The sequence below is a fragment of the Delphinus delphis genome, chromosome 12, assembly GCF_949987515.2.
Source record: "Delphinus delphis chromosome 12, mDelDel1.2, whole genome shotgun sequence".
NCBI lineage: Eukaryota > Metazoa > Chordata > Mammalia > Artiodactyla > Delphinidae > Delphinus > Delphinus delphis.
Window position 1 is genome coordinate 58518402 of NC_082694.2, and position 20040 is coordinate 58538441.

The 20040-nt window shown below is 39.8% G+C and overlaps 1 protein-coding gene across 5 annotated transcripts in view; it reads left to right on the forward strand.

Moving 5' to 3' along the window:
- The first annotated feature begins 13446 nt into the window (after window positions 1-13446).
- Window positions 13447-20040, forward strand: part of THUMPD2 (THUMP domain containing 2) — a 45667-nt gene continuing 39073 nt past the window's right edge. For 2 of the 5 annotated variants that reach the window (XM_060026753.1, XM_060026754.1), the window contains exons 1-2: window positions 13447-13572; window positions 18869-19004. In XM_060026753.1, the coding sequence (XP_059882736.1) occupies window positions 13447-13572; window positions 18869-19004 (262 nt within the window). The remainder of the gene's footprint in view (window positions 13573-18868; window positions 19005-20040) is intronic. The other 3 variants (XM_060026755.1, XM_060026756.1, XM_060026757.1) reach the window with 2 other exon arrangements.

The following is a 20040-nucleotide window of genomic DNA, read 5'->3' on the forward strand; positions in this document are numbered from 1 at the left end:
GACTTCTGTTCGCTCTCTCAAAGGCCCTGACCTCCAGAGACTTCTGTTCGCTCTGCGAAACATTTTTAATATGCAAAATCTTCTGCTTGTCAGTTGCCTTAAAAGAGACCATGAGAATCCCCATACATGGCTGTAGTTTGGCTAAAGGTGAAGCTGTGTCCCTTTTCATGGATATTTTTACAAAAGAACAGCCTTCTCCTTGCAGTGTTTTCTCCATTCTCTAGATGTGCACCACCTCCCACACCCCGCCCAAGTACATTTAAAAAGACTTTTCTTTAGAAATGTAAGCCAAGGGGTAGTTAGTGAAGAATTTTCCCCACTGGGCTCCCTAGAACAACCCTTATATTTAGTTGAGGAGAATTAAATATCAATAATATTCAAGCCCTGGTCTATAGAGATCTTGGTATTTCTTTAAATAACTAGTTTGCTAAAAATAAAGTTGCCATATGATCCAGCAGTCCCACTCCTGTGCATATACCCAATAAAACTATAATTTGAAAATACACATGCACCTCTATGTTCATAGCAGTACTATTTACAAGAGCCAAGACATGCTATTTACAATAGCAACCTAAATGTGCATCAACAGATGAATGGATAAAGAAGATGTGGTATATATATATATATATATATATATATATATATATATATATATATATATATATATGTAATGGAATATTACTCAGCCATAAAAAAGAATGAAATAATGTCATTCGTAGCAACACGGATGGACCTAGAGATTATCATACTAATCAAAGTAAATCAGAAAGAGAAAGACAAATACCATATGATGTCACTTATATGTGGAATCTAAAATACAACACAAATGAGCATATCTACAAAACAAAAACAGACTTACAGACATAGAGAACAGACTTGTGGCTGCCAAGGGTGGGGGTGGGAGGTACTGGGAATCTGGGATGAGCAGGTGCAAACTATTATATATAGGATGGATAAACAACAAGGTCCTACTGTATAGCACAGGGAACTATATTCAATATCCTGGGATAAACCATAATGGAAAAGAATATGAAAAGAATATATAAATGTATAACTGAATCACTTTGCTATACAGCAGAAATTAGATACAACATTGCAAATCAACTATATTTCAGTAAAATTTTTTTAAATGACTAGTTTTCTACCACTGTCTCAAAAGTAATTTTTAAAAACCTTTCCAAAAGCTTACATAAAATTTAATAATTTATGTATATGACTTTTATCAATATCTCAAGCAATTAATTGAGGGAAAATCTGAGGAAGATCCTTAGGAGAGACTAATTCTTATAGCTGTCTCCTTCCCCCTCCTTGCATTCCTGATTGGTGGGGTTTCCCTGGGAACTCACAAAACTGCTATTAAATCAACCAAAGCGAGCTGGACAGCAGAGAGTGACAAGAGTGGCACCTGTCACAAGTAAGAAAGGAATGCCCACTACTGGTTGTATCCCTTCCTTATTCTCTAATAGAGCAACATGTCACCATCCTAATGTCCTTCTATGTCCAATCTTACTAAAATAAACCAAAACCCAAAGGGCACGGGGAAATCACATGCTTAGGAACAGACAGAGGAACTTTCTCCCTGTTTTAGAAAGTGAGGTCCATGAGCTCGGACCTTTTCAGACTGGTTCACGACCATATTCCCAGCATCTAGAACAGGCATCATTATGATTTTTGAGAACCACTGTTTTTAATTCTGTACATTCAAACTGCAGAAAGTAACACCAGCTTTTGGGTTCCAAAAATTATCCACCATAAGATGTCTAATAAGAATATATGATAGGCAGGAGGACACACAATCTCCACAAAATCGAGGATCAATTCTTTTCCCCTTATCTGTGGCTAGCAGGTATAAACTTCACCAGCCCTTTGGGGAGCACACTTTGGTTACAGTACATTTTCAGAAAACGAATCTAGTACTTAAAGTTAACTTCATTCTCCATAATGATCCTTTTACCTGAGTATTTAAAGACGTATCATGTCAAAAGTAAAATCAGTGAGGTCTGCCTCCTCTACCTGATTTAAAACTGTGAGTCTTTCTCTTTCCTGTGCTCCTAGCCCTCCTTAACCTGTTCTATTTCTCAATAGCACTTTTGACATTCTAACACACCCCACATCTTATTTATTATCATGATGGCTTCTTTGCTTGCCTCCTGCAGCCCCCAACTAGAGTATCAGTGCCACAGGGGTATTTTTAAAGACAGAGTTATTTGCTTTGTTCACTCATGTTCCCATATGCTTAGCTAAACTCATGTCTGGCACAGAGCTGATGTTCAATAAATATTTGTTCAATGAATAAATGTTATTTTTCATTAGATAAGCCATTCTACCATGCTGACATTTATTACTGTAAATATAAAAACATAAATGCAAAACTGAGTAAAAATTATATGCAACTTTTGGGTTTCCCTGGTGGCGCAGTGGTTGAGAGTCCGCCTGCCGATGCAGGGGACACAGGTTCGTGCCCCGGTCCGGGGGGAATCCCACATGCCGCGGAGCGGCTGGGCCCGTGAGCCATGGCCGCTGAGCCTGCGCGTCTGGAGCCTGTGCTCCGCAACGAGAGAGGCCGTAACAGTGAGAGGCCCGCGTACCGAAAAAAAAAAAAAATTATACGCAACTTTGGTCTGTTTTTGATAGTCACATCAGGGAGTGTTTTATAGGAAATATCACAAACCTTTGCCATAGCAGTTATACATGTAGGCAAATAGTTTTAGAGTTTTAGCCAGGTTTTCTGAAAAACGTTTCATCATGGGATTTATCTGCATCCAGTTTGAGTCTGGTCTATGATACCCTTTGTTTCAGCTCAGAATGCTTTTGTAAGCAGGTAATGAGAGAAGAGCCACTGTTAGGAGGATTAAACCATAAGGACACTTACTGTTTAGTAAGCAAGAAAAAGTAGGCAGTCCCATAATTCAACAATGTTATTAAAGACCCAGGTTCTTTCCAACTTTCTGCTTCCCCATGAACTTGTTGGGTTTTTTACCTTAATGCTTGTTGCCTCACGGTTGCAAGATGGCTACCATAGCATACGGCATCACACCTGCATTCAAAGCAGAAAAAAAGAGGAAGATGCCATAGCGTTAAGTTCTCTGGTATCTGTCTCTTTTATCAGGAAAGCAAAAGGAGTGCCAGAAGACACAGCAGAGATTCATTGGCCAGAACTAGGTCACACGGCCAACCCCAGAGATTAAAAAGCCAGGAAAAGCAAAGATCTGGCAAGGAACAGGATTGCCTGACAATGGTTCTCTACCCTAGAGAGAGATTTTTTTAAATGCTAATGACACACTTCAAACCAATTAAATCAGAATTGTGGAGGCGGAGCAGGAATCTGTATTTTTTTCTTTTAAGAATTTTTTTTTCTTTTTTTTTTTATGCCATTATCTCCAGTTCTGTCATTTTTTTAAATTTTTATTTTATATTGGAGTATAGTTGATTAACAATGTTGTGTTTGTTTCAGGTGTACAGCAAAGTAATTCAGTTATACATATACATGTATCTATTCTTTTTCAAATGGGAATCTGTATTTTTAAAAGCAAAACAGGTGGGACTTCCCTGGTGGTCCAGTGGCTAAGACTCCTGGCTCCCAATGCAGGGGGCCCGAGTTCGATCCCTGGTCAGGGAACTAGATCCTGCATGCTGCGATTGAAAAGATCCTGCGTGCTGCCACTAAGACCCGGCACAGCCAAATAAATAAATAAGTAAATAAATATTTTTTTAAAAAAGAAAAAGAAAAAGCAACAGAGGTGATTGTCACGTGCAGGCAGGGTTGAGAACCACAGACTGGACCATTCAAGAGTCATTGCTAGGATTAGCCACATCCATTGTCATCCCAAATGAAATCTGGCTTTTGTAAAAAAGGGGATGGGTTAGGAAAGCAAATGGTATCAGCTACATCCATTAACTTAATGTTATTACCACAATTCTATTTAAAAAGTCTCACTCTGCTGTTCATTCTTGCATTCAGTCAGAAGACATTTATTAAGTACCCTTTAAGTGTCAGGTGCTGAGGACAAAAGATGAATAAGTTCTTAACTTAGAAACTAATGAGGGAGATAAACATGTAGAAAAAAAATCCATCAAAATCCAATATGCCAGGGGCTGGGGAGAGGGAGAGATGGGCTGGGGGGGGGGGGGTTGTTCAGTTTTATAAGATAAAAAGTTCTAGAGATCACTTGCACAACAATGTGAATATAGTTACTACTGAACTGTATACTTAAACATGGTTAAGGTGGTAAATTTTATGCTATGTGGTTTCTACCCCAATTTAAAAACAAAAGCAAAACAAAACAAAAAACAATATGGTAAATCCTAATAGAGGAATAAGACTAAAGAGCTTACGGGAGAACAAAGAATTTTTTTTCATTTATCAAAGTCTTTGGAAGTGAATAATTACCCATCTAGCCTCTTCAGTAACCATCTGTCTCTATGCATCAATTTCACCCTTTATGACCTGATCTTGGGACACCTACCTTGCTTAGATTGTGATCAACAAATGGTAAAGAGCAAAGGCTACACTCTGGGCCACCAAGAAGACACCTTAATGGGAAAGGGACCAGCAGGTCAGAAAGCCAGAACTTCAGACTCTGGGATTTGAAGTCCCAAAGGGCTTTAAGAGTTGAACCCATGCATTTTTTTTTCAGTTTTCTTTATAACAGACCAGTATCCCACTAATGATCCCGTTCATGTATTTGAAGATATTTAAGGCTTTTCCTTAACCTTCCTTCACTTCAGCAAGCTAAACAATTTCAACTCCTTCTAACCTTCCATGTAAGATGTGTTTTCCTCAGTTATTTTTTTCCCTAACCTTCTCTGCTTTCATATCCATGTCAAAAGTAAAATTATTCTAATAAATGCCCTAAAATACTATATTAAGTAATTGTTAACTAATATGCAGTTTGAGGTCCACTTTTAGTATTTAGTCTCGTAACAGCTAAATTTGGATTAAACTTGTGTCTAGTCAGTCCTTCCCAATTTTTTTCCTTGCATTTGTCCCCATCAGATTTATCTTATTAGTGAGATTTTGTCTTCAAGTTTTTGAACATCTCTTTGACAGAATCTGGGTAGAGAGCCAACTGTAATTCAACGAAGAGCAAGGAATTTCTAAATCAAGTTACCACCTAACACGGTTTTCAACAGGTTATATATGTGAATGTTTTAAATTCTATGTATACCCATCTTGAAATAACAAATACTATTACTTACCACATCTGGGCTGTACATTTAAAACATATGGGTGTCAAGTTTATCTGGAATTGTTTGGATTCACCGTGGTTTCCAGAGCCTATGTCTTCCAGCTGCCCTCACTGGGTGCTCAGTAACAAAGCAGCCTTCAAGGAAATCCAACTCTCAGAACTGTGACTGCTATTCTCACCCCACAAACGAAGAGCCTCAACACGCATTCAACAGCCGCATTTCACCCCCCTCCCTAACGCACAGTCTTTCACAACTTTAGGAATCTGTTTTTGAAAGAATCCAAGTCCACTGCCACAGTTAAGAAAAGTGCTTCCAATTTAAAGAGTGTATGTACCCCCAAAGTCTAAACAGTCTGGAAAATCTGCACTATATCTACATCCAATGTAGAGCGCTGGTACGGCATCCAGTACAAACCACATACAACGTCCAGACAACAAATTTGAGCAATTCTGATTCTTGTGATTCATCCAGGTGCTAGTGCAAAACTAGTACTATTTTACAGAAGAGTTTAAAGAGACTATAAGAAAATGATCATCCAAAACTACAAAACTGAGAATGTTGGGCCCAACCTCTGATTATAATCTCCATTAGTTAATCTGCCCTGGGTCACCCTGAGATTGCACTGTCTACGCCTGTCAACAATAAGAAATAAGTACTGAAGGATTAGACACTTGGTTTATAGAAAACCTATTGCTGCAGGTGAGGGATGAATTCAGACACTTAGGTTTTCCTTATGGGCTCTGGTCTGAGTTCTTGCTTCCACTGAATTTATTCAAAAGATAGCCACAATGCATGTAGAGGGTACCACCCCTTTTCCACATCAAAACATACTACTATATGTAAAATAAATAACTAACAAGGACCTACTGAGAACCTGAAAAATTTTATATATAGATATATAGATATATAACTGAATCACTTTGTTGTACACCTGAAACTAACCCAACATTGTAAATCAACTATATTTCAATTAAAAAAAAAGAAAACACCCTGATAACTTTGAATCCTAAAATACCTGAGGCAAAATCTGTTTCTGTCTATTTGTTTTACTGAAAGTTTGGGTACTCGAGAGGTTAAACATGGCAACACCAGAAACAAATTTAAATTGAGTACTGAAGATCCTTCTTAGAAGTCCTTCAGCAACCATACCACAGGCAACCTCTCACTGGCTGCTTTTCCCCACTGGCCTCAGCTTCCCACCCTGCTATCCCACACCCCCCTTTCCTTATCTGATCTCCCTCCATCACCATATTCCCTACCTCTTGTTGACTTCTCAAGCAGAATGGTTTAACTGTCTCTAGATTTCTCTGGTCGGGGACTTGAAGCCTCACTGAACTCCATCGAGGAATCTTCTTAAACAGACTATTTTGTATCTAAGGTGAATTCTGAAGCCTGCCTTTAAGATTATTTTTCCCAGCCTGGCTACATTTACATTTTGAAATTTGTGAGGCAGAAGACCTGTGTCATCTAAGTTGATCAGAGTGACGGGGCAATAAAGCAAGATACACATAGTGATTAAAGATACAAATATTATTATCTGTCTGGGATCTAGAAGCTCACCCAGTACCAAATAATTGCAGCATTATGTCTTATTCTGAAGGTATTTTATGAAAGACCCAAATGATTGCCTAAGCTGGTGCTACAGATTGCATCTTTCATTTTGTATCTATATTGTTTTTCTGTTAAGCTAAGTAACTAATACCACTATTAAAAATTATAGAGGCTTCCCTGGTGGTGCAGTGGTTAAGAATCCACCTGCCAATGCTGGGCACATGGGTTCGATCCCTGGTCTGGGAAGATCCCACATGCCGCGAAGCAACTAAGCCCGTGTGCCACAACTACTGAGCCCGCAAGCCACAACTACTGAAGCCCACGCGCCTAGAGCCCATGCACCGCAACAGAGTACAGCCCCCACTCGCCGCAACCAGAGAAAAGCCCGCGCAAAGCAGCAAAGACCCAACACAGCCAAAATAAACAAATAAAATAAAATAATGAAATAAATAAATTTATTTTTTAAATTATAGCATTAAATGGAAATAGAATATCCTTCATTATTAAATCTAAAAATTTTTTTTAAAGAATTGTTGGGAGACAAGCCTGATTATGTGTGGATATAGATCAGAAAGAATTTTCCAAGAGTGCTAAAAAATCTATTTTTCAAAGCAGCACAAAATGTCCATGGGCAGCAAAGTATTATCACCCTTCAACAACAACAAAAGAAAATAGAAAGATATGAATACATAATAAAGTAAGTTTGCTTGCTCCACAATTTACTCTCAACTCTTCATGCCAACAATGGGAGAAAATTGACTGACTCAAGCTAACATTCTAATAAAATCTCCAGATTCTGTTCTGCCAAATACCATTCACGGTAAAACAGGGTGTTCTTTCTGTATTTTCGAGGAAATAAAATCTGGTTGTTTTTGTTTATTTGCAGATCACAGCTGCTTGAGTTTAAAGGTGATTTTTTTCTTCAATGACCACTGATAGGCAAAATAAAAAGCCGTCTACTAGAAAGCAGTAAGACTTACAAGAAAATGAAAGGGGGAAAATATCAAAATATGGGTATCCTAGGTAGTTTGGGACATGTCTGGGGCTTTCTTTGGACTAGGAAATAGAAAGGTAGGTAATGGCAAACCTCTCAAGGAAAATAATTCCTAGTAAACATACACATAAATGCAGCACAAGAAAAGGAATATTAAAACAGCAGTCGGAGTAAGGTGAATATAACTGCAAGAAGAAAATGGCTTTATTTTATCTAGGCAATATAGTTCACGCAAGCAAATTGAAGAAAATTGTAGATTCAGTCATTCGTTCAGTCAGCAGATATATCCAAGAAATGATTTTCATACTCTCTTCTAACTGGGACATTATAAAGTTCTATCAGATATAAATACAGTTTTATGGGCTCAAAATACATTTAAACAAATAAAACCACATCAAATACCCTAGCGTCTTGAAATATGCATTAAACGCTCAGCACGCTTTTCTGAAAAAGCACTGGATACACTAGGTTTCATTTGTACATCAAAATAATTTCATGCACTGCATAACTAAAGGAAGATAATATCTATAAAAGCGTTGTCTCTCTAGATCAAAGCACGGCAGTTGCATCTTTTGATGCTACAATTAAAACTACAGTGATATGAACACTAATGAATAAATAATGCTTTAAAGCAGTATTTACATACACAACGCAATAATTTTCTGCTAAGTTTTCTTTTTTGACTGTACGTTCAAAGAAGCACCACGCATGATGATTACTGTGTGCATGTATGTGGTTTAACTGATCAGTATGTGACCAAGAGCTTTTCCCCAAACTGCTTTTGCCACTCCAGACATACAAATATATTGATTCTTTCACAGCCTGCACTGACTTGGTTGGAATGTGTGTGTGCAACAGACTTCTGTATCTAAGGTTTTACCACAATGCTACAATTCAATTGAATTCTAAAAAAATTTATAAAATCCTACTCTTTTTAAATTACTATGTTGGGCTATGTGAACAGAGTTCATCATACCTCCATGGGGCTTACTAACTACATATCCACCGTGGGGAGGTGGGTTTCTGAAGGCAGAGAATGTCCTGACTTGGCAAAGATGTTCGAAGTGAGCTGAGAAGCCACAGATGTGACAAGTGTTCACTCAACTTCAGAATAAATTCATTTGTTCAATCTTGTTTATAAAGTGCTTACTATATGCCAGGCCCAATTGTTCTCCTTTCCTTCCCATATATCACACTGTATTGTCATCCTTTATATGTCTCTCTGGGCAATCCAGCACCATCACATTACCTCCCATTAAACTGAAAGATTCTCAAAGGCTGGGACCTTGTCATATCAACTGATACATTGCCATAGACTCAATAAATATTTGTGAATGAATAAATAAATGGTAAATGTATAAAATGTTATGTTGTAAAGGCAGGAAAAGAGTTTCATGTAAGATGTGGCATTCTAGCTTAGCCTTAAAGAGAAGAAAGGGAAGAGAAGAGGGTTCTAAACAAAGGGAACAGTATAAGCGAAGGCCTGCGGCGAGTGGGGAAAGTGCAGGCATTTGGGGGAAGTCAGCAGTTGAATTGGTTGGTATATAGCAATGGTTCCTTCCTGGGGAGAAGGGCCCCGGCTTGTCACCAACCCCACTCAACTGTACCAGAATACAGGGGAGAGGGGGATGGCAAGCCCGACATATTGAAATGACTCCCCAAGTCATTCTGAGGAGAATTCCTGGTAAGGAAATGTTATTTATAAAGCGTGGAGGGGGAGGCTAGAGAAATGGTGAGGCAGGGGGAAGTAGCAGGCAAAGTTGCAAAGAAGTTTGTCTTTGGGGTCCTCCTGTCCCCTGAATTCCCTTCAGTGGTCTCAGTACTCTACTCTTATCTCCATGTCTCACTCACACAGGCCCCCACTGATATGGTGGTGATAGCAATCCCTTCTAGCTGAGGGGGATTTCTTTAGCGAGTGGCCTTCCATTTAGTCACGATTCCATCCAATTCAGCCTTCACTGACCAAGAGCCCACCATACACAAGCCAGCATACTCTCCTTGGATGCCCAGATGAATGACGTCATCCCATCCTCAAGGATCTCACAGTCTAAAGCATTTGAATTTTAATATCTAAGTTCATACATCAAATGCTTTTAAGAACTAAAGGAATTGCCAATCGCACCAAAATAGGGAGAGAACTTGAAGGAAATAACCTTGCCCTAAATTCCTAAAACACCCCCAATTAAAAGTGTGTCTGTTCTAAAATTGCTCGTGCCAACTGCCAACTTCCTATGTGTTAAATCTGCAATATTCAATCAGCAAAACAGCTGGCTAAGCTAAACATCTACAGGGATCAGTGGTTCTTCTTCAGTAGAGACATTTTTGAATGAGAAACAGAAATGATGGAGGAAAATCATTCGCATAAGAGGGAGAGAATTCCAGGCAAGTCTCCTCTCAAAAAACCAATTGTTTTCTCCCTAAAGAGGCAGCTCTCCACCTGTTTCATCTTATCTCAAGCATTGTGTGAAAGGCATTGTCGGAAGGGCTGTGCTGCAGCAGGGTCCAAGGGTGTGTAAATGCACTTGATCCCCCAACTGGAACAAGAGTGGCCCCTGACCTTGCTGACCAAAGGCTCCTGGAGAGGCAAAGACAACAGAAGAAGGGAAAAGCGGGGGAGGTAAGAGGAAGATGGGCTGTGCAGGCATGGTTTTGTCCAGGAGAGCATATTGCTGGCCAGCCTGAGGCTGGAGAAGTTATTTCTTCTTCTGCCTTGGGCAGCACTGCTGTGACCTGGTCCCTACCAACCTTTCTACCTTTACCTCTATCGACATCAACTCATACAATTTATGCTCTTATAATACCTAACTGCCGCTGTGGCCTTCTGTCTCTGTCTCTCTCTGTCTCTCTGTCTCTCTGTCTCTCTGTCTCTCTCTCTCTCTCACACACACACACACACACACACACTTGCATCTGCTGCTCCTTCTACCCAAAACTCTACACAACTATTACAACCCCTCACCCTCTCCCCCATCCCCAGTGAGTCATTTAACTCTTACACAACCTTCATGGCTTGGCGTAGAAGTGATTTTCTCCAGGAAGCTCTCCCTGCGGCCTGTTTGTTTGTGCTGCCACAGCATCCTGGGTAGTCCTAAATCAATCTCACCATCCTCTGAGCCCCTTGAAGTCCAGACCCTTACTTACTCATCTTTGTATCCTCAAGACTTAGTGCGGCATCTGGTAGGGAGTGGGTCTGGTACGTGGTGAACTGAATGGGATACCGTATGTCTGGGTGCTTACCATCTTGGGTCCAGAATGTAGGAAGTACTATGGAGGTTTCGTGGGTTTCCCCAGACAGACTTGAGAGTCAGCAGCCTCAAAGTATAGAGAAGTTGGAATAGCTATGGCAACCGCCAAGAGAACAAGAACATAAGTCTGGAGGGAAAAAAAAGATTTCACCAAAATGCATGGGTCCGAGAAGAAGTTTTAGGACTGAAGCTTTGAAAAGCCCACGTTACCTGACTCCATAACAATTTTTATGGACTTCCCTGGTGGCGCAGTGGTTAAGAATCCGCCTGCCAATGCAGGGAACACAGGTTCAATCCCTGGTCCAGGAAGATTCCACATGCCGCAGAGCAACTAAGCTTGTGTGCCACAATTACTGAGCCCACATGCCGCAACTACTAAAGCCTGTGCGCCTAGAGCCCGTGCTCCGCAACAAGAGAAGCCACTGCAATGAGAACCCCGTGCACTGCAACAAAGAGTAGCCCCCACTCACCGCAACTAGAGAAAGCCCGCGCATAGCAACGAAGACCCAACACAGCCAAAATAAATAAACAAATAGATAATTTAAAAATTTTTTTCATAATACTGTCCTAGTGGACCACGAGCTGAGGAGGGGGTGGGACAGAGGGAAGGGAAGTCCATTATTCACCTTGGTGTCCCATCGTGAAGCGCGTGAGACATACTGGCTAGACAGATACACATTTAATAGTTCCTATATATCTGATTCATATAACTACAGAGCTAATTTAATGCTGTTCATACTATAATATGGCTTCTATGCTTCCCAAGTTATATATTCATTGTCAATTTAATTCATAGTTTAAAAACAAATCCCTTCAAATACTGTTAAGAGAGTCAATCAAATCAGGTGGCCCAAACTGGATGGTGTATTCATTACCCTGACGGTTAACTTAGTGCAAGAAATGTGACCTGTTTCATGAACAGAAAGACATTTTGTGGGAGCATAGGAAGTTCTGCTCTTGGGCCTAGGAATTCCCAGTTTGAGCCCAATGCTTGGTGAAGACAGAACCGGGCTCCTTACATGAGAAGAGTAGTGGGGAGAGATGGAGAGGAGGGGAGGGAGTTGGGAGGAATGGAACAGAGCTCAGTATAGTAGATGCCAAGGCGGCTAGGTTCCAGCCTCAGCTGCACCACTAACTCACTGTCCCTTGGCCTCTCTAGGCATCAACTTCCTCAATCTGAAAAACAAGACAGATGGATGAGATGATATTATATCTCCTTTCTAAAAAAAATATTTCACGCCTTTATTTTTAAAAGTTATGCCAGAGATATAATTTCTTTTAAAACTATGCTAACGCATATCATGCTTGATTTTTATTACCTATTTTTATTATGCTTATAGTCAAAGATTAAAAATAAGAGGACACGTTGCTGTACTCTTATTTGCCTTCTTATCCAAGTTCCAATGGACTTCTGATGAACTGTCTTCTCCGAGGTACAACAGACGGACCTATTACTGCGGTAGCTTCCTTTGTTATAGACATTTAAAGCGTAGCAGTTACAGATGTTACAGAGAAATCATTTTTTAAGGCTTTATTTTCCCATCTTAAAAAAATATTTGATTTGAAAATATTTTTAACAAGTTACTCATCTGTTTTATTCACCAACAATTTATCAGTTGGAATAGGATTTCTCATTCACACATCTCACTACTAGCACAAACCAGTAATCTTATCCACTTCGGGAAGAGAATTGGGGTGAAATCTAATGGATATTTCAAGCGTCACATCAGTTAGCCCCTATAGTCTGCCACATTTTACGTTGCTTCCCTATAATCATCATTCATTTCTTTAGCACCGCGAGGCCATGAGTATCAGAGGCAAAGATGTGTCATGATATCATCTGCTAAAGATCTAACAGATCGATGGCAGTCTTTATTCTTTCTGAAATAAACTCTGCCACCCTGTGTGTGTGTGTGTGTGTGTGTGTGTGTGTGTGTGTGTGTGTGTGTGTATCCTTTTTTTTTCTTTTTTGCGGTACACAGGCCTCTCACTGTTGTGGCCTCTCCCGTTGTGGAGCACAGGCTTCGGACGCGCAGGCTCAGCGGCCATGGCTCACGGACCCAGCCGCTCCGCGGCATGTGGGATCTTCCCGGACCGGGGCACGAACCCGTGTCCCCTGCATCAGCAGGCGGACTCTCAACCACTGCGCCACTAGGGAAGCCCTATATATCCTTTTTATATATCCTTTTTATATATCCCAATCATATCCCTTTTATACATGCGCATTATAGATCCCAATCATATCCCTTCCACCTGTGATTGTACATAATTCCAGATTCCTAATCAAGGGGGTTCCAAGCAGTTAACCTAGGAGACCCACATGGCCCTTCCCAGCCGATCGCCCCCTCCCGGGACCTCCCTGCCGGCTCGCCTTTGGCAACACCCTGCCCTCCGCCGCGTGAACGCCGCCTCCGGGTCCGCAGCGCCGAGGCGCGCGTACCCGAGGCCACGTGACCCCGAGCCGCCATGGCGGCGGTGCCGGACGGTCGCCGCTCCGGGCCTGCAGCGGGCGCCCGCTTCTTCTGCACCGCGGGCCGCGGCCTGGAGCCCTTCCTGATGCGGGAGGTGCGGTCGCGGCTGGCGGCCACGCAGGTGAGTCGGCCTGGTCGCGCGCCCGGGCGGGAAGCAGGGCAGCCCAGTCCCCGGCCCTGGGCGTGGTGCCTCCCCGCCGGGGTCCGTCCCAGACCCGGGAAAGCGACGTGAGCCCCCCGCTCTCGCCCCGCGAACCCACGGAGGCGACGTCCCAGCCCTCGGAGTTCTGCTGGCAGGTCCTCTAATTACTGCCGGAAAGACCCGCCAGCCGTTTTTCCCTGCCCATCTGTTACCGCGTATCTGTCACGCGTGCAGTTTTGTTAAAAAGAGGGTTTGACGCAAGTTACTTCATGGATTCTTTAAAAGAAAAGTGATAGTGCCTATAATTAGAATTAGACCTGTCAGAATCCTTTCTCCATCCTTTAAATGCAAATATAATCTTCAGGTTCAGCTGTTTTTGTCAGTTTCCCGACAATGATTATGTTTATCTCTTAGGCCTTTTGGGAGGATTAAATGATAAAGAGTGTGTAACGTACACCTTAAACACGCAGTAAATAGTAGCTAGAAAAATTCTCTTGGAAGCCTCAGAGGAGGAACTTAACAGTTGCTGGCATTTATACGCTGTTAATTTCAATGAAACGAAGCAGGTTTTAAACATCAGTTTAGGTTCTAGGACGTGCTGAGCCTGGTTCTTGAAAACAGGAAAAGGATGTAAGAGAAAAGTGCTCCAGTATCTTGGTGGGATATATATGACAGCGTGAATGATGTGTTTTTGGAAAATGAAAGCTTAATGAAAGAAATAGACCACTCTACTCCCAGGACTCCTGCAGTGTTGAAGGTCCACAAAAGGTGTTTCAGTGATGAGAGGGTGGGGAGAGGAGGATAGAGGGGTCATGAAGAATGGCATCAGTCTTTATTAGACTACCTGCCATTTGTGGTTTTGGTCACAGAATGTCATAGAGTATTGAATGTAGCTAATCTAAAAAAGCAACAATAGCAACTGCTGACATGGATTAAGCATTTAATATGTGTCAGACAATTTTCACAACTGCCCTATGGTATGAGGGAGGCTCCACATTTAACAGAAACGGAAAATGAGGCACAGGTAAAGTCCAATAAAATATTCAAGTCGTGGAACCAGAAAACAGCAGAGCTGGGGTTCACACCCAAGCTATCTGAAATCAAGCATGAGCATATTATCATGTTCAACCTAGGCAGGCTGGGACCTGGGTCCAGTTCCTTAAACCCTGTGTGGCCATGACGTCTTGCTGCACTGAGTTTTTAAAATGTAAACGTAGAGTTCTTGGTATGAAAAACAGATGGCTTGACCCAGTCTGCATATGCTGCATTATTAGAAAAAAGACGGTCTCTGCTTGTTCTCAGTCTTTGCCATTTGCTTCTTCATGGTGTGGTTTCATATGTTCCTCTATCCTCTGTTTCCTGTAAATCGGAGTCCTGTAAGTTATAGCTAGCACTTGGTCATATTCAGATTTGATTTTTTTTTCTCCTGGTGGTGGGGCAAGCCTCTCTATAGGTTCCTGTGTATTTTTAAATATTTAATTTATAGCATATAAATATATACTATAGTATGTAGTGTGTAGAGTACTTTATAAAGAAATGTGTTGGGGGGGCTTCCCTGGTGGCGCAGTGGTTGAGAGTCCGCCTGCCGATGCAAGGGACATGGGTTCGTGCCCCGGTCCGGGATGATCCCACGTGCCGCGGAGCGGGTGGGCCCGTGAGCCATGGCCGCTGATCCTGTGCGTTCGGAGCCTGTGCTCTGCAACGGGAGAGGCCCGCGTACCGCAAAAAAAAAAAAAAAAAAAAAAAAGTGTTGGGTAAAATTAAGCTTTACTTTGTAATAATGTTTAACGTGTTAAATACTGTTATTATAACAATAAAAGCAGGAACAGTAATTTTGAAGATAGTAGAGGTGTCTCCAATGCCAGCTGGCCAGGAAACCCTGTCAGTTGATTAATCAGCCTTTATAAATCCACATAGCAAAGACAATGAACCCAGGTCCTTTTGTTTTTACTTTTTTAGTGGGGTCATGATGATAGAGGGTAGTGGGGTACAGCTAAGCAGATAGTTGAGTTGTTTCATAGTTTTTCATTTAATGTAGTAAAGTATATATTTTTAATTCTCTCTTCTAAAATGATCCAAAAAAGCTCACACCCCACCTCAGTCCTTCACTTAGCGCTTTAAAATTAATTCCGAAATTAAATGGCATCTGTAGAGTTAGGAAAACTTTGGTATCACCCTATATTACTGTACCTTACTTTTTTGCATAGGCTTAAGCTTTTCATCTTCGTGTCAGACTTGAATCCCTGAATTTTAAAAGAAAGGTAAAACTGCTAACTGCCTAGATAATGCTAGCCAATAACAGAGCTATTTTTTTCTTTAATAAAGGCTGTTATTTCATCTTCTGAAGTGTTAGACATAAAACCAGGTGGTTTTAGGCAGTTTTTAATGATTTAATTCCAAATGGAAAGAACAGATTGGATATATAAATAAATTTTCAAGGAAAAAATACTGGGATGAAATATTCTAAAATGCCACAGTTCTCCCTAATTATTGTAATTGAATATGATCAGTTACAAACTAAAAAAAAATGAGTAACGGTAGCTTCAGTGTTTGAAATCATAAACACCAAAATTCATCTCTCTACTACTCTGAGATACAATGTCTTTACGAAGGGTGAACTGTTAAAGTGCTTTCATATATGTGACTGATTCTCACAGTGGCTGTTTTACAACTTAATAAACTACTTCTGATTACATGCTCATTTCTTGTAAAAGGAATGTAGGCCTCATGTTAATTTTTTTAAATAAAGAGAATAATGTTGCTTTTGGTTTTGAGAATGTATTTAGTGCCTCAACACATATTATTCTTATGATTGGGTACCCCCAATAAATTAAATGACCTTTTAGGTCCTCTTAATTAACTTTATTTTCAGTCCACACTTTTTTGTTCTTCACACCCCCCTCAAAAACAGATATTTTTGGAGGAAGTTCATTATATAAACTGTTTCCCTTGATACTCAAGTAAATGAGAAAAGATAAGATCTTTGTACAATTAAATAACAAATTTAATGTCTAGACTACTTAGGTTAAAATCACTGGTCTAGATGTTTGCCTCAGTTTGTTTATAAGACTTGGATCTTAAAACCATACATTGTCAGTAACGTATTTATTTCAGTTCCCCCAGAACCTTGACAAAGTATTTCCTGTCTGTTAATCTGTTTTGTGATGGCTTAACATCAGCTATATTTTTAGGTCAAGTAACATAAAATCTAAACTTCTAAAAATTTACTTTTTAAAACTATGTCTCCAAGTTCTAAGCACTTTTGAGGTATATATTTAGTTTTGACTTTAGAGGGAAAATGTCACCTTTGTAATGAGAAAGAAGTAAATTGTAGAAACCAGAAGTTCTTGTTTTAGTTACTTCATTATCCCCTTAAATACTGATTCCTAAACATTCTTCTCATTCCCTATTTCCTCCATCTCTCTTGGTCAGCTACATTGCTGGTACCTAAGCTATTTGTTTTTTTTTTTAATTTATTTGTTTTTCCAGCTCTCTTGAGGTATAATTGACATACAACATTATGTAAGTTTAAGGTGATTTGATACATTTATATATTGCAAAATGATGACCACCATAGCATGAGCTAACACCTCCATCCCGTCATATAAGCACCATTACTTTTTTGTGGTGAAAACATTTCAGATCTACTCCTTTAGCAACTTTCAGCTACATAATACAGTATTACTAGCTGTAATCACCATGCTATATGTCAGAGCCCCAGAACTTGTTACTCTTTTAACTGGAAATATTGAGGTTTTAATTGTTATCAACCTAGGGCTTCCCCAGTGGAGATTCTTCTTCATCAAGCTAGAGTGGTAACCTCAGAAATTACCATCTGCAAAGCTTAGTTAGACCAGTTCAGATCAAACATAAAACATTTGGAGTTCAAATTCCCATTGAATGGGAGCTACCTACGCACATGGGACCCCCCAAATTCCATGGTTGCCTTAGTCCTAGGAAATGACATAAAACCATGTCAGTCAGCCCATGGCCACTGCTAAAAGGAGAATGCTAGGACTGTCCACATCCATCCTGAACCTGAGGACGTTGGAATGACCCAAAAGGTTTAGGGTTCCATTGGCATTAAGCACCATTTGCTGTGACTCTCTCATTCGACTCTCTGTGAGCCAGCGCTCTCTTCATTTTCCTTTCTTCCCTGACTGACCACATAGCCATCCTGTCTCCAAAACCTCTTTCTGTTCGATGCATACTTCTTGCTTCTGTCCATTTTCCAGTTCCCACAGCCAAATGGTTCATTATTTCTTCCTCAGTAATCTACTTCTCCCTCCAGCATCACATTCACCACTCAGTCCTTTATGCCTCTTCCACAGTAATTTTTTCTGCCAGCTAATTTAGTGCTGTCATAGTTTTCATCAAAAGCCTGTAATGCTTGACCATTAGCATCTGTGGTACTCGAAATTTTGTGACTGTTATCAAGCCGGCCTGAGCTACACCATCCATCCACCTGACACCATCAGTCAGCATCACGCAGCAAATGTTGCCATGCTGACTTACAGTTTACTTCAGCCAGGTTGTCACTCCCATCTGTGTGTTCTTGCCCTTTTTTCTTTTGTTAGAATCCCTCTTCCTGAGTCTTATAGGATTCTTCCCCGAGACTTTTACTAACGATGGCTTCCATCGTTGGTGCTACTTATTGTACCTACAACTTATCAGTGCGTTTATTATGTTAAGTTTTTAGTTTTCTTCTGGGTTTAATGCAGATTGTTGTCTTATAAATTTTACATTTTAATTTGTATGTCATTGTATGCCTATTACATTATTATTCATCTTTAAGATTTATACTGTATGCTTCCTTGTAGACCACGAGGTAGATGTTTAAGAAATACCTACTGATTATTTTAACCTTGGGCTAGACACCTCATTTGTCCTCTCCATTATACCTTTCCTTTGCCCACTCTTAACAGTTGAGTGAGATTTGATAATTAATGAGTATTTTGTGTTCTATTTTTTTAGTAGTGTGTGCACACACACACTTTCCAAAAGGTAACATAGAAAGATTATGATCTTGGTCACTGACTATGTGACTTCATACAAATTATTTAACCTCTCTAAGCCTCAATTTCCTAATCTATAAAATGGGGATGATAAAATCTACCCTAGAGGGCTCTTATAAGGATGAGGGGGAAAAAAATGTATTCAGAGTGCCTAGTACAGTGTCTGATAAATAGTAGATACTTCAGAAATGGTCATTTTTATTATTGTTAGTCTAGGTGCTATGTTTTAATTCATTAATATCTATTTTTTCTATCTCTAGGTTGAATATATTTCAGGAAAAGTTTTTTTCACCACCTGTTCTGACTTGAATATGCTGAAAAAATTAAAATCTGCAGAAAGGTTATTTTTGCTGATTAAAAAACAGCTTCCATTTAATGTTTCTTCTGTAAGTAAAGGTACAGTGTATACCTATTGCTTTTACCCCCCATGATATATTGTACTCCAAAGTTTTCTGCTTGGTAATTAATATGTAGCCATTTCACATTTTTAAGATTCATTCAGATCCGTGGGATCGTTAATTAGTTATTTTTCTGTATTTCCTGAACATTATCACCTAATTATGTCTCTTCTCTTTGCAATCTGCTGCCTGTCTTCTGAGATTTTAGTGTCCTAAGTCACATTTCTTCCTTAAGAATTACGATCAGACACCTTCTCTAGAACTGTGTGTGGTCAGTGCATTTATTTAGATTTAGGAGCACGTAATAACCCAAAATGCATTGATTTAAGTAATTGGTCAAAACTGTCACCATCTAAATTTTAACTGATCAGTGATATAATTGGAAAAATACTACATAGTAAAATTTCCTGTTTGGGGAACTTTAAATGTTTTGAAAAAACTTATACCCATTTATAAAGCATTAGCGTTAAAGAGGGCTTAAGAGATTTCTTGCCCACTCCCTAATTTTATAAATATGCTGCTGAAATAATGTAAAGATCTTGATAAAAGCAACAAAATAGGATCAGATACATCTGGATAAAACATTGCCTTAAACCTCATTTTGATTGCTGCTTGTGCACAAGAGACCATGTCATCATATAGTCTATAATAAAATGTGTCAAGAAAGATACAAATGGTGAGAAATCAAGACAGGGCAGAAAAATGGTTTTAAAGCAAATCCTAAGGTATTATATTGTGGGGTCAATAAAATTTCATCCCAATATTCCAGACACTTTCATCTTTAGAGAACTACAGTAATTATTCTTGGGTCATTTTTATGTCCCTTGTTCATCAAGGAAAGGTTACATTTTATCGAGCATGGCTGGCAGTCCCTAAGTTATGAATGGGTTGTATATCTGAAGTGTTACTTTGTGGGAAATCATTTTATTATCTGTGCTAATATTGTATGGTCTAAAATAGTCCCAAGATTTAGTTGCTCTGTTTTTGAGCTCTGTGTTTTGCAGTTTATTCTGTTTTTTTAAACTTAATTTTTG